At 54.6% G+C, this 16,537-nt stretch overlaps 1 protein-coding gene and 1 long non-coding RNA gene across 5 annotated transcripts in view; one reads left to right on the plus strand and one right to left on the minus strand.

Annotated features, from left to right (window-relative positions):
* Positions 1-16,537, plus strand: part of EPRS1 (glutamyl-prolyl-tRNA synthetase 1) — a 263,373-nt gene that overhangs the window by 148,243 nt on the left and 98,593 nt on the right. For 2 of the 4 annotated variants that reach the window (XM_075339114.1, XM_075339115.1), the window contains 2 exons: positions 1,033-1,266; positions 3,479-3,718. In XM_075339114.1, the coding sequence (XP_075195229.1) occupies positions 1,033-1,266; positions 3,479-3,718 (474 nt within the window). The remainder of the gene's footprint in view (positions 1-1,032; positions 1,267-3,478; positions 3,719-16,537) is intronic. The other 2 variants (XM_075339116.1, XM_075339117.1) reach the window with 1 other exon arrangement.
* Positions 1-16,537, minus strand: part of LOC142295971 (uncharacterized) — a 225,153-nt gene that overhangs the window by 74,833 nt on the left and 133,783 nt on the right. The gene's annotated exons all lie outside the window — the stretch shown is intronic.

Below are 16,537 nucleotides of genomic sequence, written 5' to 3' on the forward strand. Positions count from 1 at the left end.
ATCTGAAGGATGGTCTGACCACCAGAGGGGCGGGATGATTGAAGGGGTCAGTAATTCCCAGTATGTGGTTGTTTATAACATTCTCGGTCCTGTGTATACTTCAAAAATCACAGAAAAAAATGTTATTTCCCTTTCTGGAAATTGCTGATGTCTTAAAGGGCATCTCCGGAGCTGCTCACTCCTGGATCGTTGGTGTTGGTGACGCTATGCAGGACGCGTTCACACTACCGATGTGGAAAGTGGCAGTATCGGAGAGCCCTTTTAAGCTTTGCTTATTGCAGATCCTTTTTTCAAACTTTTTTTCTTTTTTTACAACTTTTCTAAACTTTTTTTTTTCTTCTTTTGCTTTCTGCTCTGCTCCTTCTGTTCCTCGCTCTGCTCCTTCTGTTCCTCGCCCTGCTCCTTCTGTTCCTCGCCCTGCTCCTTCTGTTCCTCGCCCTGCTCCTTCTGTTCCTCGCCCTGCTCCTTCTGTTCCTCGCCCTGCTCCTTCTGTTCCTCGCCCTGCTCCTTCTGTTCCTCGCCCTGCTCCTTCTGTTCCTCGCCCTGCTCCTTCTGTTCCTCGCCCTGCTCCTTCTGTTCCTCGCCCTGCTCCTTCTGTTCCTCGCCCTGCTCCTTCTGTTCCTCGCCCTGCTCCTTCTGTTCCTCGCCCTGCTCCTTCTGTTCCTCGCCCTGCTCCTTCTGTTCCTCGCCCTGCTCCTTCTGTTCCTCGCCCTGCTCCTTCTGTTCCTCGCCCTGCTCCTTCTGTTCCTCGCCCTGCTCCTTCTGTTCCTCGCCCTGCTCCTTCTGTTCCTCGCCCTGCTCCTTCTGTTCCTCGCCCTGCTCCTTCTGTTCCTCGCCCTGCTCCTTCTGTTCCTCGCCCTGCTCCTTCTGTTCCTCGCCCTGCTCCTTCTGTTCCTCGCCCTGCTCCTTCTGTTCCTCGCCCTGCTCCTTCTGTTCCTCGCCCTGCTCCTTCTGTTCCTCGCCCTGCTCCTTCTGTTCCTCGCCCTGCTCCTTCTGTTCCTCGCCCTGCTCCTTCTGTTCCTCGCCCTATAGCCTCAGGTAGAAGCGGCTGTGAAAAGTCTATTAGAGCTGAAAACGCAGTATAAGCAAGTAACGGGGCAGGAGTACAAGGCCGGCGTCCCCCCTGTAGCCCCGGCCAGCGGCCCTCTACCTCCTCCCTCCAGTCCTCCCTCCAGTCCTCCGAGCTCAGACATCACCCTATTATACAACAGGGTATCTGAGCAAGGAGACGTCGTCCGACAGCTGAAAAGCAAGAAGGCTTCCAAGGTAGGACCCTGCGGCCACGCTTCTGTCTGCTCCAAGCTACGCTTTACCATAATGTTCTGTGTGTGTATATATAAATGCCGGCAATAAACTGTACACATCTGAGGGCGGCTAGGAAACTCTTACACTGCACACACTGTATGGAGAAAGCTATGTGCCCCCTACACATTACACTACAGGAGCGTTACTGACCTCCCATTTTACATCCATAGACCTTAATATGGCGTCGCCCTCTGCAGATGCAGTGTTTGTACCGATGTTAGCAGAGGAGGTCTGGACTCTGCAGTTATGGAGTGATGGGGACTTTTCTGCCCTCTGTTCCTCATCACTCGGCCCCCCACTTTGTAATGTTACGAGAGTCTCCACTTCGTAGATGAGTTGCTGCAGTTCCCTTTCACATATCAATAATAACACTCACAAGTGATAGGGATAGATCTTAGGAAGGAGACATGAAAGGACTTGTTACCCTGGTGCCTCTACAGGATGCGCAGGTATCGGTGAGCTCTGCTCCACTAGCTGGCAGTGGGGCTGGGGGTTATGCACCGGGGGCGGCGGGACTGGAGGTTATGCACCGGGGTCGGCGAAGCTGGAGGTTATGAACCGGGAGCGGCGAAGCCGGAGGTAATGCACCTGGGGTGGAGGTTATGAACCAGGGCCGGAGGTAATGCACTGGGCTGGAGGTAATGCACTGGGGCCGGAGGTTAAGCACTGGGGCCGGAGGTTAAGCACTGGGGCCGGAGGTTAAGCACTGGGGCCGGAGGTTAAGCACTGGGGCCGGAGGTTAAGCACTGGGGCCGGAGGTTAAGCACTGGGGCCGGAGGTTAAGCACTGGGGCCGGAGGTTAAGCACTGGGGCCGGAGGTTAAGCACTGGGGCCGGAGGTTAAGCACTGGGGCCGGAGGTTAAGCACTGGGGCCGGAGGTTAAGCACTGGGGCCGGAGGTTAAGCACTGGGGCCGGAGGTTAAGCACTGGGGCCGGAGGTTAGGCACTGGGGCCGGAGGTTAGGCACTGGGGCCGGAGGTTAGGCACTGGGGCCGGAGGTTAGGCACTGGGGCCGGAGGTTAGGCACTGGGGCCGGAGGTTAGGCACTGGGGCCGGAGGTTAGGCACTGGGGCCGGAGGTTAGGCACTGGGGCCGGAGGTTAGGCACTGGGGCCGGAGGTTAGGCACTGGGGCCGGAGGTTAGGCACTGGGGCCGGAGGTTAGGCACTGGGGCCGGAGGTTAGGCACTGGGGCCGGAGGTTAGGCACTGGGGCCGGAGGTTAGGCACTGGGGCCGGAGGTTAGGCACTGGGGCCGGAGGTTAGGCACTGGGGCCGGAGGTTAGGCACTGGGGCCGGAGGTTAGGCACTGGGGCCGGAGGTTAGGCACTGGGGCCGGAGGTTAGGCACTGGGGCCGGAGGTTAGGCACTGGGGCCGGAGGTTAGGCACTGGGGCCGGAGGTTAGGCACTGGGGCCGGAGGTTAGGCACTGGGGCCGGAGGTTAGGCACTGGGGCCGGAGGGGCCGGAGATTAAGCACTGGGGCCGGAGGTTAGGCACTGGGGCCGGAGGGGCCGGAGATTAAGCACTGGGGCCGGAGGTTAGGCACTGGGGCCGGAGGGGCCGGAGATTAAGCACTGGGGCCGGAGGTTAGGCACTGGGGCCGGAGGTTAGGCACTGGGGCCGGAGGTTAGGCACTGGGGCTGGAGGTTAGGCACTGGGGCCGGAGGGGCCGGAGATTAAGCACTGGGGCCGGAGGTTAGGCACTGGGGCCGGAGGTTAGGCACTGGGGCCGGAGGTTAGGCACTGGGGCCGGAGGTTAGGCACTGGGGCCGGAGGTTAGGCACTGGGGCCGGAGGTTAGGCACTGGGGCCGGAGGGGCCGGAGATTAAGCACTGGGGCCGGAGGTTAGGCACTGGGGCCGGAGGGGCCGGAGATTAAGCACTGGGGCCGGAGGTTAGGCACTGGGGCCGGAGGGGCCGGAGATTAAGCACTGGGGCCGGAGGTTAGGCACTGGGGCCGGAGGGGCCGGAGGTTAGGCACTGGGGCCGGAGGGGCCGGAGATTAAGCACCGGGGGCGGCGGGGCCGGAGGTTAGACATCGGGGGCGGCGGAGGCCGGCATTGGGATATTATGTCACTATAGGTCACATTGAGAATTTCTGTTTTGTTGTTTTCTTGCTCTCATCAGATGATCTTGGTCTGATCTTTGCTTCTTCCATCTTTCTTCTGCATTCAGGAGGACATAGACGCCGCCGTCAAAAACCTCTTGAACCTCAAAGCTGAATACAAGCAGCTGAGCGGTCAGGAATACAAGCCCGGGGGTCCTCCTGCTTCTCCTAAGTCTACACCCATCCCCCCAACAACCTCCAATCACGCAGCCCCCGCAGCCGTCCCCAGTGACAGCACCGCTCTGTACAACAAGGTGTCGCAGCAGGGGGAGCTCGTCCGCAAGCTCAAATCCGAAAAGGCTCCAAAGGTAAAGTAGTTTGAGGTTGTCTGCAACAAGATGCTTCCTCTGTTTATTGCGGTGTTTAAAGGGGTTACTCCCAGCTTCATAAATGCATATTTTCAGGTAGACCTTATAAAAACAAGCACTTTTGTAATTTACTGCTTATTAAAATTTGCAGCTGTTTTTGAGATATTAACACTTTTATTTTGTTTATACCCGGTTGCCTAGGAGACCGACCACCGCTGCTGTCTAAATGAAACACTTTGCTGACTCTGGTTGGGGTTTAGGAGATGACAGCACACTGCAGAAATCCTGGCCAGCTTCAGAGCAGTACATACAAGCTTATTAGAATACAACATATGAGCACTGTTCATTTTCTGCATTCTAGCAGCGGTGGTCGGTTTCCAAGACAACAGGGCTGTAAACATGAAATATGCTAATATCTCCAGAAGGAATGAAAATTTGAATAAGCAGTATATTGCAAATTTGCTTGTATGTACAAGCCCTATCTAACAATACTCATTTTTATGAAGATGGGAATAACCCTTTAAAGCCAGACATTGACTACTTGGGGTGGCCACATAGAGATGTGCTGTTAGTTAGCATCTTTCTATGACCTCACATGATTTATGGATATTGGTTGTCTTTATTAGACGACCCGCACTGGATGATTGGGTACAAATAATCATAGACTTGAATCGTGGGCTCATTTATCAAAACTGTCCAGGATTAAAACTGGTGGTGTTTTCCACGACAGCCAATCACAACACAGCTTTCATTTTTTGACAACCGTTAATGAAATGAAAGATATTCTGTGATTGGCTGTTATGGGAAATAGTTTTGATTAATGCGTAACATTATTTTCTTCATCGTTCCTTATGGGAGACCCAGACCATGGGTGTATAGCTTCTGCCTCCAGAGGACACACAAAGTACTACACTAAAAGTGTAGCTCCTCCCTCCGAGCATATACACCCCCTGGATGACAATTCTAACCAGTTCAATGCTTTGTGTTCAGGAGGTCACACACACACATGCATCCTCATCTGATTTTTGATTTTTGATTTCAAAGATTTGGAAGAAAAGCGGGTCCAGTCTGGACTCCCGGCATGTCCCTTCTCACCCCACTGTGTCGGCGGTGCTGTTAAGGTTGACTTTACAAGGCTAGAGCCTTCACATGCCGCGCTCCTTCACCATCCCCTGAGGCTCTGGCTTGAAGTGGGAGCCATCACGGTTCTCTCTGCTTTGCAGGAGACCGGTCTCCATCCGCAGCCCTGTCAGGATCCTGCCGGACGGAGCGCTCCCCCCCCCCCCCCCCCCCCCAGGGACCTGGCCCTGCGTCTCATAAGCTAAGTATTGAGACGTTATTCAGGGGTCCCTTGTACATGTATTGAGGGGAGAGTGTGTTTTTTAACTCTGCTGTGATTTCCGGCCGGTTCTCTGGGTTTTTCCTGAGAACCGCGCCGAGGGTGCCTGCTCGTCGGCCGCATTTAAAAATCTAGGCCCCGGCTTCAGTTGCGGCCTAGTTTCGTTTTCAGTTCCCCTGCATGTCAGTCATGCAGGGGAACAGTGCGGCGCCACCCACCGGCCGGTCAGCAGAGGGGAGGACACTCCTCTCTGAGGAGATGTTTCCCTCCCCTGTATCTCTCCTTGGCCCTCCGGTTCCCGCTCTTGGGCTAAACCCCGCCCCCCTCCTCACTCCGGCGCCATTTTATCTGCGTTCACACACTGATCGGCGCTGGCTGCTGCAGCTACTGCATCTGTCTGGGGGTCCAAGCTGTGGAATCCGGAGGGCACACAAAAAGCGGTCTGGTAAGCCACAACCTCTGGTTGTGGGCTTTATTATACACTCTCTGTGGGTCATTCTGAAGGAGTGTATTCTTACTGCAGAGCCTCCACCTCAGCAGCATGTCTCTCACTAGGAGCAAGGCAGCAAGGCTTTACTAAATATGCACTGCATGTAAGCTCATTCTGCCTGAACCGAGCACATATCCACATTGTGATGCCTGCTCGAACATGGTGGTGCCTCAGCCTGGAGCCTCCTCAGGGGTCCCTCCGGCTGCTCCGGCCCCGGTGGCTGAACCCCCGGCTTGGGTAGCTTCGTTTTCCAAAGCTATCTCCCAGTCTTTTGCCGACTCCATGGGACAGCTGTCCCGGACTCTGCTGACCATGCATCAGCCCCCTTCTCAGGGCGCCTCTGCTGCTCCGACTCGCTCTGCAGAGCTAACAGAGCATGTTTTAAGACCCCGTCCTCCTAAACGGAGACGCAGGGACTCTTCTCCTTCCTCGTCCCACGGCTCTGATTCACGAGCTGAATTGCAGGGCGAGGAGGATACTTTTACTGTGGGCTCAGACGCTACCTCTATGTACCCCATTGATTTATCTGAGGGTGATGCGGATGTTAGTGACTTGATTGCATCCATTAACTCCGTACTGAACCTCAATCCACCAGTGTCAGAGGAACAAGCCTCTCTGGTAGAAAAACACCAGTTTACCTCACCTAAGAGAGCAAGGAGTATGTTTTTTAACCACTCCAGTTTTCAGGCCACTGTTACCAAGCCCAGGGCCTGTCCTGACAAACGCTTCCCGAAGCGTAGTTCTGATGACCGTTTTCCCTTTCCACCCGAAGTGGTCAAGGAGTGGGCTCACTCACCAAAGGTAGACCCTCCGGTGTCTAGAATCTCAGCCCGGACAGTCGTATCTGTGGCCGATGGCACCTCTCTTAAGGATCCCACTGACCGCCAGGTTGACCTTCTGGCCAAATCTGTATATGAGGCGGCAGGAGCTTCGTTCTCCCCGTCCTTTGCAGCAGTGTGGGCTCTTAAGGCAGTCTCTGCTTCTCTGGCGGAGATACATTCCCTCGCCAGGGACTCTATTCCCGAGATGGTTGCCTTAACTTCCCAAGCTTCGGCTTTTTCATCCTATGCCATGTCTGCCATTCTGGAGGCTTCTCACCGCACGGTGGTGGCTTCCGCTAATTCCCTCGCGATCCGCAGGATCTTGTGGCTTCGAGAGTGGAAAGCAGACGCTTCTTCCAAGAAGTATCTTGCTGGGCTCCCCTTTGCTGGGTCCCGGCTGTTCGGTGAACAACTGGATGAAATTATTAAGGAAGCTACTGGCGGGAAGAGTACTTCCTTGCCACAAACTAAATCCAGGAAGCCTGTCCAGGGCAGGAACCAGTCGAGGTTTCGTTCCTTTCGTTCCTCTAACTGGTCATCCTCTAAGCCCTCAGCTTCGTCCACTAACTCAGCCAAGGATCGAAAACCCAGCTGGCGCGCGATGCCGCGTCCCCAGAAGAACGGAGGAGCCGCTGCCACTAAGGCAGCCTCCTCTTGACTATCTGGCTGCGCCAGCAACGTCCTTGGTCGGTGGCAGGCTCTCCCACTTTGGCGACGTTTGGTTTCAACACGTCTCCGATCAGTGGGTGCGGGATATCATCTCCCACGGCTACAGGATAGAATTTTCTTCCAGCCCGCCAAACAGATTTTTTATGTCCACTCCCCCCTGCTCCAAAGCCGCCGCCTTCTCACAGGCCGTGGCATCCTTGCAGGCCAACGGAGTAATTGTTCCGGTTCCCGCCCGGGAACGGTTCAGAGGTTTCTACTCAAACCTCTTCCTAGTCCCCAAGAAGGACGGTTCCTTCCGGCCCATCCTGGATCTCAAGCTTCTCAACAAGCATGTTCAGGTGCGGCACTTTCGCATGGAATCTCTGAGATCGGTCATTGCCTCAATGACCCAAGGAGATTTCCTGGCATCCATCGACATCAGAGATGCCTATCTGCATGTGCCAATTGCAGTTTCTCACCAGCGTTGGCTACGCTTTCCAATCGGAGAGGAACATTTCCAATTCGTGGCTCTCCCCTTCGGGTTAGCCACGGCCCCTCGAGTATTCACCAAGGTCATGGCAGCAGTGGTTGCGGTTCTGCATCTCCAGGGGTTGGCAGTAATCCCCTACCTGGACGACCTTCTAGTCAAGGCCTCATCCAGTGCAGACTGTCAGCGGAGTGTCTCGCTCACTCTCGCCACGCTTGTTCAATTCGGGTGGCTTGTCAACCTGCCCAAGTCCACTCTGACCCCGACCCAGGAACTTAAGTACCTAGGGATGCAATTCGAGACTCTGCCGGCACTTGTGAAACTGCCCTTGGTCAAACAGCAGTCCCTTCATCTGGCGGTGCGTTCTCTGATGAAGCCCCGCCGTCATTCCATCAGGCACCTCATGCAGGTGCTGGGTCAGATGGTGGCGTCAATGGAAGCGGTTCCCTTTGCCCAGTTCCATCTGCGTCCTCTGCAGCTGGACATTCTCCGCTATTGGGACAAGCGGACCTCTTCCTTGCACAGACTAGTGGCTCTGTCGCCACAGACCAGGAGCTCTCTTCAGTGGTGGCTTCGGCCCCTCTCTCTGTCTCAGGGACGCTCCTTCCTGACTCCGTCCTGGGTGATCCTCACCACGGACGCCAGTCTCTCCGGCTGGGGAGCAGTATTTCTCCACCACCGAGCACAGGGCACTTGGACTCCGTCCGAATCAGCCCTCTCGATCAATGTGCTGGAAATCAGAGCTGTGCTCCTAGCTCTCCTAGCCTTTCACCACCTGTTGGCGGGCAAGCACATTCGAGTCCAGTCGGACAACGCGACAGCGGTTGCCTACATCAATCACCAGGGCGGGACTCGCAGCCGCCTGCCGATGTTGGAGGTTCAACGCATCCTTCAGTGGACGGAGGACTCCAAGTCCACCATATCCGCAGTCCACATCCCAGGCGTAGAAAACTGGGAGGCAGATTATCTCAGCCGTCAAACCGTGGACAGCGGCGAGTGGGCCCTGCATCCGGCAGTGTTCCGATCAATCTGCCGCAAGTGGGGCACTCCGGAAGTGGATCTAATGGCATCCCGGCACAACAACAAGGTCCCGGTTTACGTGGCTCGCTCCCACGATCCTCAGGCCTTCGCAGCGGACGCGCTGGTTCAAGATTGGTCCCAGTTCCGTCTGGCCTACGTGTTTCCCCCTCTAGCTCTCTTGCCCAGAGTCCTGCACAAAATCAGAATGGAGGGCCGTCGGGTTATAATCATTGCTCCAGACTGGCCCAGGCGAGCTTGGTACCCAGACCTGCTCCGTCTGTCCGTAGAAATGCCGTGGCATCTCCCGGACCGCCCAGACCTTCTCTCTCAAGGTCCGTTTTTCTGCCAGAATTCTGCGGCTCTCAGATTGACGGCGTGGCTCTTGAGTCCTGGATCCTGACGGCTTCAGGCATTCCTTCCGAGGTCATCTCCACTATGACTCAGGCTCGGAAGTCTTCCTCGGCCAGGATTTACCACAGGACTTGGAGGATTTTCCTGTCCTGGTGTCGCTCTTCCGGCCATGCTCCTTGGCCGTTTTCTTTGCGGACCATCCTGTCCTTTCTACAGTCCGGTCTGCAGCTAGGACTATCCCTCAATTCCCTCAAGGGACAGGTCTCGGCTCTGTCGGTATTGTTCCAGCGGCGTATCGCCCGACTGGCCCAGGTGCGCACCTTCATGCAGGGCGCATCTCACATTCCTCCTTACCGGCGGCCTTTGGATCCCTGGGACCTTAATCTGGTCCTCACGGCCTTACAGAAACCCCCCTTTGAGCCTCTTAGGGAGGTTCCTTTGTTTCGACTTTCACAGAAAGTGGTCTTTCTGGTGGCCTTAACTTCTCTCAGGAGAGTCTCTGATTTGGCTGCGCTCTCTTCGGAGTCACCTTTTTTGGTTTTTCACCAAGACAAGGTGGTTCTTCGTCCGACTCCGGACTTTCTCCCTAAGGTGGTGTCTTCTTTCCACCTTAGCCAGGACATTTCATTGCCTTCCCTTTGTCCGGCCCCTGTGCATCGCTTTGAGAAAGCGTTGCATACTTTGGATTTGGTGCGGGCGCTCCGAATCTATGTGTCACGCACCGCCGCTCTCAGGCGGTGCACCTCTCTTTTTGTGCTAACCACGGGTCAGCGCAAGGGTCTCTTGGCTTCTAAACCGACCCTAGCTCGTTGGATTAGGTCGGCCATATCCGATGCCTACCAATGTTCTCAGGTGCCCCCACCGCCAGGGATTAAGGCGCACTCGACCAGAGCTGTCGGTGCCTCCTGGGCTTTCAGGCACCAGGCTACGGCTCAGCAGGTTTGTCAGGCTGCCACTTGGTCTAGTCTGCACACCTTTTCGAAGCACTACCAAGTGCATGCTCATGCTTCGGCAGATGCGAGCTTGGGCAGACGCATCCTTCAGGCGGCTGTCGCCCATTTGTGAAGTTAGGTTTGCCTACTTCTCAGTTTGGTTTATTTCCCACCCATGGACTGCTTTGAGACGTCCCATGGTCTGGGTCTCCCATAAGGAACGATGAAGAAAAAGAGAATTTTGTTACTTACCGTAAATTCTTTTTCTCTGTCGCTCCATTGGGAGACCCAGACAATTGGGTGTTTAGCTTCTGCCTCCGGAGGCCACACAAAGTATTACACTTTAAAAAGTGTAACCCCTCCCCTCTGCCTATACACCCTCCCGTGCATCACGGGCTCCTCAGTTTTTATGCTTTGTGTGGAAGGAGGCACACATCCACTCATGCATTCTCATTTTAGTTATATCGGTTGGAAGAAAAGTGGGCCCCCGGCATGTTTCCTTCTCACCCCACTACGTCGGCGGTGCTGTTAAGGTTGAGGTACCCATTGTGGCTACAAAGGCCCGGAGCCTCATGCCGTCTCCTTCACCATCCCTTAGCGGCTCTGGGAGAAGTGGGATCCTGAGCGGTCATCCATTCACTGGGACCGTGCTCCCTCCGCAGCCCCTGTGGGAATCTGTCGGACAGGAGTTTATTTATCCTCAGGGACCGGGCCCTGCATCACTAAGGTACTCTGTATCCCCATGGGGGATGTGCATGGAGCGCCTTCATCCCGGACGCTGCAGCAGCTGCTTATTTGTGACGGCCGGCGGACTTCCGCGCCGACCGCGCCTGTTTGTCGGCCGCGGTCTTAAATTTAGTCCCCGGCTTCAATTGCGGCCTAGTAGCAAAACTCCCGCCCCCGGGCCTGTCTATCAGGGGTAAGGGCGGGACTGCCGACCTGACGTCGGATGTGAGGGCCGAAGCATCCTGTATGTTTCCTCCCCCCTCACCGATCACTGTGGGGACTCCAGATTCCCGCACTTTTCTAACGCCGCCCACGGCTCCACTCCTCCCCAGAGAGCTCCGGCAGCCATTTCTTTGGCATTCTGCCTGTGGAGGATTTCCTAGAAAGAGCTCTGCAACGCTGGGAGACCTAAGGCAGGGAATCTGGAGGACACACACTCCGCGTTTTAGCGGTCGGTAAGCCACACCGGTCACCCGGTGCTGGTCCCCTTAGGGTGCCGGAATAGATTATATATATATATTTATATATTTCTGTTCGGTCGGGCTGTATACCCTTCCCATATACCCTCAGTGATCACTCTCCTAGGAGACAACAGCATGTCGTCCACAAGGAGCAAGGGTGCCAAGGCACAGGGTTATTTTGCGACCTGTACCTCTTGTGCGGCTAAGTTACCTGCGGGTTCCACCTACCCTCACTGTGAGCAATGCTCAACCCCTGTTTTGCTTCCTCAACCGGAGCCTCGGTCACTAGTGGGCCCCTCGGCTCAGGTAGAACCCCTTGCTCCCCCTGTCCAGGCGGCAGGGACAGAGTTTGCAGTTTTTTCTGAAAAACTCTGAGTCACTCTCACAATCCATGGCTCAGTCTATGGACAAATGGTCTGCCAAGCTGCTAGAAGCTTTGCAGTCCAGACCGGTCCTTACACAGGCCCCGGGCCCTGTTGGATCTTCACCTCCAGGCCTCTCTCTGTCCGCGCCGCAGCACGTTCCCAGGGGGGGCCCTAGGTCTCACGTGGAGGACTCCGGCCCAGACCACAGTCCCAGACCGGCTAAGCGGGCCCACTGGGAATCTTCCCCGACTTCTTCACGCTGCTCGGGTTCCCAGCGTGAGGACTCTCTGGAGGACGAGGCGGACGTCGCAGCTCAGGGCTCTGACACTGACGTTGCTCTCAATCTTGATACACCTGAAGGGGACGCCATAGTAAATGACCTTATCTCGTCCATCAACCAGGTGTTAGATATCTCTCCCCCGCCGCCACCTGTAGAGGAGTCGACTTCTCAGCAGGAGAAACACCAGTTTCGGTTCCCTAAACGTACACGGAGTGCGTTTTTCGATAACTCTAACTTCAGAGATGCTGTCCAGAAGCCCAGAGCGGTTCCGGACAAGCGCTTTACTAAGCGCCTTACTGACACACGTTACCCCTTCCCCTCTGACGTTGTTAAGGGTTGGGCTCAATGTCCCAAGGTGGATCCCCCAGTCTCTAGATTGGCGGCTAGATCTGTGGGATCGGTTGCAGATGGAAGGATGCCACTGACAGGCAGATAGAGCTCCTGGTGAAATCCATCTATGAAGCCACGGGCGCGTCTTTTGCCCCGGCCTTTGCAGCCGTGTGGGCACTACAAGCTATCTCAGCTTGTCGGGCTGAGATTAATGCGGTCACACGTAATTCTGCTCCGCAGGTTGCGTCTTTGACTTCTCAGGCGTCAGCTTTTTCTTCCTACGCCATGAACGCAGTTTTAGACTCTGCTAGCCATACAGCGGTGGCATCCGCTAACTCTGTGGCAGTCTGCAGGGCCATGTGGCTGCGCGAAAGGAAGGCAGACTCTGCTTCCAAGAGGTTCTTAACCGGTTTGCCGTTTGCTGGCGACCGCTTGTTTGGTGAACGATTGGATGAGATTATTAAGGAATCCAAGGGAAAGGACTCCTCCTTACCCCAGTCCAAACCAAAGAGACCTCAGCAACGGAAAATACAATCGAGGTTTCGGTCCTTTCGTCCCTCCGCCAAGCCCCAATCTTCTTCGTCCAGCAGGCCGGAGAAAGGCCAGAGGAACTCCTATGCGTGGCGGTCCAAGTCACGCCCCCAAAAGGCCGCAGGAGGCACTGCTTCCAAGGCGACCTCCTCATGACTCTCGGCATCCCCGAACCGCATCCTCGGTCGGTGGCAGGCTCTCCCGCTTTTGCGACACCTGGTGGCCACATGTTCAAGACCGATGGGTAAGAGACATTCTGTCTCACGGGTACAGGATAGAGCTCTCGTCCTCCGACTCGTTTCTTCAGAACATCTCCGTCCCCCCGAGCGAGCCGATGCACTTTTTCAGGCGGTGAACGCTCTGAAGACAGAAGGAGTTGTGATCCCTGTTCCCCTCCAGGAACATGGTCGTGGCTTTTACTCCAACTTGTTTGTGGTGCCAAAGAAGGACGGCTCGTTCCGTCCCGTTCTGGACCTCAAACTGCTCAACAGACATGTGAGCACCAGACGGTTTCGGATGGAATCTCTCCGCTCTGTCATTGCTTCGATGTCACAAGGAGACTTCCTAGCATCGATCGACATCAAGGATGCTTATCTCCATGTGCCGTTCGCACCCGAACATCAACGCTTTTTGCGTTTCGCCATCGGGGACGAACACCTTCAGTTCGTGGCATTGCCTTTCGGCCTGGCGACAGCCCCACGGGTGTTCACCAAGGTCATGGCATCCGTTGTGGCGGTCCTACACTCTCAGGGCCACTCGGTGATTCCCTACTTAGACGATCTTCTGGTCAGGGCACCCTCTCAGATGGCGTGTCAAAACAGCCTTTCCGTCGCTCTGGGGACTCTCCAGCAGTTCGGGTGGATCATCAACTTCCCAAAATCCAAGTTGACACCGACCCAATCACTGACGTACCTTGGGATGGAGTTTCATACTCAGTCAGCAGTAGTCATGCTACCGCTGGACAAACAGCTTTCGCTGCAGGCAGGGGTGCAATCTCTTCTTCGGGGTCAGTCACACCCCTTGAGGCGCCTCATGCACTTCCTGGGGAAGATGGTGGCAGCGATGGAGGCAGTGCCCTTTGCGCAATTCCATCTGCGGCCACTCCAGTGGGACATTCTCCGCAAATGGGACAGGAGGTCGACTTCACTCGACAGGAACGTCTCTCTTTCCCTTGCAACCAAGACGTCACTTCAGTGTTGGCTCCTTCCCAACTCTCTATCGCAGGGAAAATCCTTCCTACCCCCCACCTGGGCTGTGGTCACGACGGAAGCGAGCCTGTCAGGGTGGGGGGCGGTTTTTCTCCACCACAGGGCTCAGGGAACCTGGACTCCGATAGAGTCATCCCTTCAGATCAATATTCTGGAGATAAGGGCAGTGTATCTAGCCCTATTGGCCTTTCATCGGTGGCTGGAGGGCAGGCAGATCCGGATCCAGTCGGACAACGCCACTGCCGTCGCATACATCAACCACCAAGGCGGCACTCGCAGTCGTCAAGCCTTCCAGGAAGTCCGACGAATTCTGCAGTGGGTGGAAGCCACAGCTTCCAACATCTCCGCAGTTCACATCCCGGGCGTAGAAAACTGGGAAGCAGATTTTCTCAGCCGACAGGGCATGGACGCGGGGGAATGGTCTCTTCATGCAGACGTGTTTCGAGAGATCTGTCGCCGCTGGGGAACGCCGGACGTGTCGATCTCATGGCGTCACGGCACAACAACAAAGTCCCGGCATTCATGGCCCGGTCTCAAGATCACAGAGCTCTGGCGGCGGACGCATTACTTCAGGATTGGTCGCAGTTTCGACTGCCCTATGTATTTCCTCCTCTGGCGATGCTGCCCAGAGTGCTGCGCAAAATCAGGTCCGACTGTCGTCGCGCCATTCTCGTCGCCCCAGATTGGCCGAGGCGGTCGTGGTACCCGGATCTGTGGCATCTCACGGTGGATCAACCGTGGGTGCTCCCAGACCGCCCAGACTTGCTGTCTCAAGGGCCGTTTTTCCATCTGAATTCTGCGGCCCTCAACCTGACTGTGTGGCCATTGAGTCCTGGCTCCTAGCGTCCTCAGGGTTATCTCAAGATGTCATTGCCACTATGAGACAGGCCAGGAAACCAACGTCCGCCAAGATCTATCACAGGTCTTGGAGGATCTTCTTATCCTGGTGCTCTGATAAGGGTTTTACTCCCTGGCCTTTTGCCTTACCCACTTTTCTTTCATTCCTTCAATCCGGAATGGACAAGGGTTTGTCTCTCGGCTCTCTCAAGGGACAAGTATCTGCGCTATCCGTATTTTTTCAAAAGCGTCTAGCAGGGCTGTGGAGTCGGTAAGCCAAACCTTCGACTCCGACTCCGACTCCGACTCCTCAAATTCTCTTGCACCGACTCCGACTCCGGCTCCGACTCCGACTCCGGCTCCGACTCCGACTCCTACATATATTGCTTATAGTTAGGTGAAAAATTTATTGTAGTACATGAATATGTGTATGTGAACATCAGACATTTAATAATTTTTATGATACAATAATCAAGATATTTGGATAGAACATAAAATATATTTATTGGAATACAACTTTAGAACACAAAAAACTGTAATAAATTGTAAATATGTAATACACTATGTAATATACAGTAGATTACATATATATCGTGTGTGTGTATATACACTGTATATATATATATATTATATATATTACATATTTACAATTTATTAGTTTTTTTGTGTTCTAAAGTTGTATTCCAATAAATATTTTATGTTCTATCCAAATATCTTGATTATTGTATCATAAAAACAATTAAATGTCTGATGTTCACATTGTACTACAATAAATTTTTCACTTAAATATAAGCATTATACTAAATGTTGTTATTTAGTAAAATATTCAGCACATTCTGCATTGCACTCCTGTCCCCAATTTATTATATATTTTAGGAGTCGGAGTCGGTGCATTTTATACCGACTCCGACTCCGACTCCACCAAAATGAGCTCCGACTCCGACTCCACGACTCCGACTCCGACTCCACAGCCCTGGCGTCTAGCCAGGCTTCCGCAGGTCCGCACGTTCCTGCAGGGAGTTTGCCACATAGTCCCACCTTACAAGCGTCCGCAGGAACCCTGGGACCTTAACAGGGTGCTAACGGCTCTTCAGAAACCACCTTTCGAGCCGCTGCGGGATGTCTCTTTATCACGTCTTTCGCAGAAGGTGGCATTTCTAGTGGCAGTTACATCGCTCCGTAGAGTGTCGGAGCTGGCAGCGCTGTCATGCAAAGCCCCCTTCCTGGTTTTTCACCAGGATAAGGTGGTTCTGCGTCCGGTCCCGGAATTTCTCCCTAAGGTGGTATCCCCTTTTCATCTCAATCAGGATATCTCCTTACCTTCATTTTGCCCTCATCCAGTTCACCAATGTGAAAAGGATTTACACTTGTTAGATCTGGTGAGAGCACTCCGGCTCTACGTGTCTCGCACGGCGCCCCTGCGCCGTTCAGATGCGCTCTTTGTCCTTGTCGCTGGCCAGCGTAAGGGTTCGCAGGCTTCCAAGTCAACCTTGGCTCAGTGGATCAAGGAACCGATTCTTGAAGCCTACCGTTCTTCTGGGCTTCCGCTTCCTTTGGGGCTGAAAGCCCATTCTACCAGAGCCGTGGGTGCGTCCTGGGCATTGCGGCACCGGGCTACGGCTCAGCAGGTGTGTCAGGCAGCTACCTGGTCTAGTCTGCACACTTTCACGAAACACTATCAGGTGCATACCTATGCTTCGGCAGACGCCAGTCTAGGTAGGCGAGTCCTTCAGGCGGCGGTTGCCCACCTGTAAGAGGGGGTCGTTTTCGGCTCTTTTTATCGAGGTATTCTTTTACCCACCCAGGGACTGCTTTTGGACGTCCCAATTGTCTGGGTCTCCCAATGGAGCGACAAAGAAGAAGAGAATTTTGTTTACTTACCGTAAATTCCTTTTCTTCTAGCTCCTATTGGGAGACCCAGCACCCGCCCCTGTTCCCTTCGGGCTGTTTGTTCTTTTGTGTACACATGTTGTTCATGTTGAATTGTTCTTTT

Source organism: Anomaloglossus baeobatrachus, chromosome 3 (assembly GCF_048569485.1).
Source record: "Anomaloglossus baeobatrachus isolate aAnoBae1 chromosome 3, aAnoBae1.hap1, whole genome shotgun sequence".
NCBI lineage: Eukaryota > Metazoa > Chordata > Amphibia > Anura > Aromobatidae > Anomaloglossus > Anomaloglossus baeobatrachus.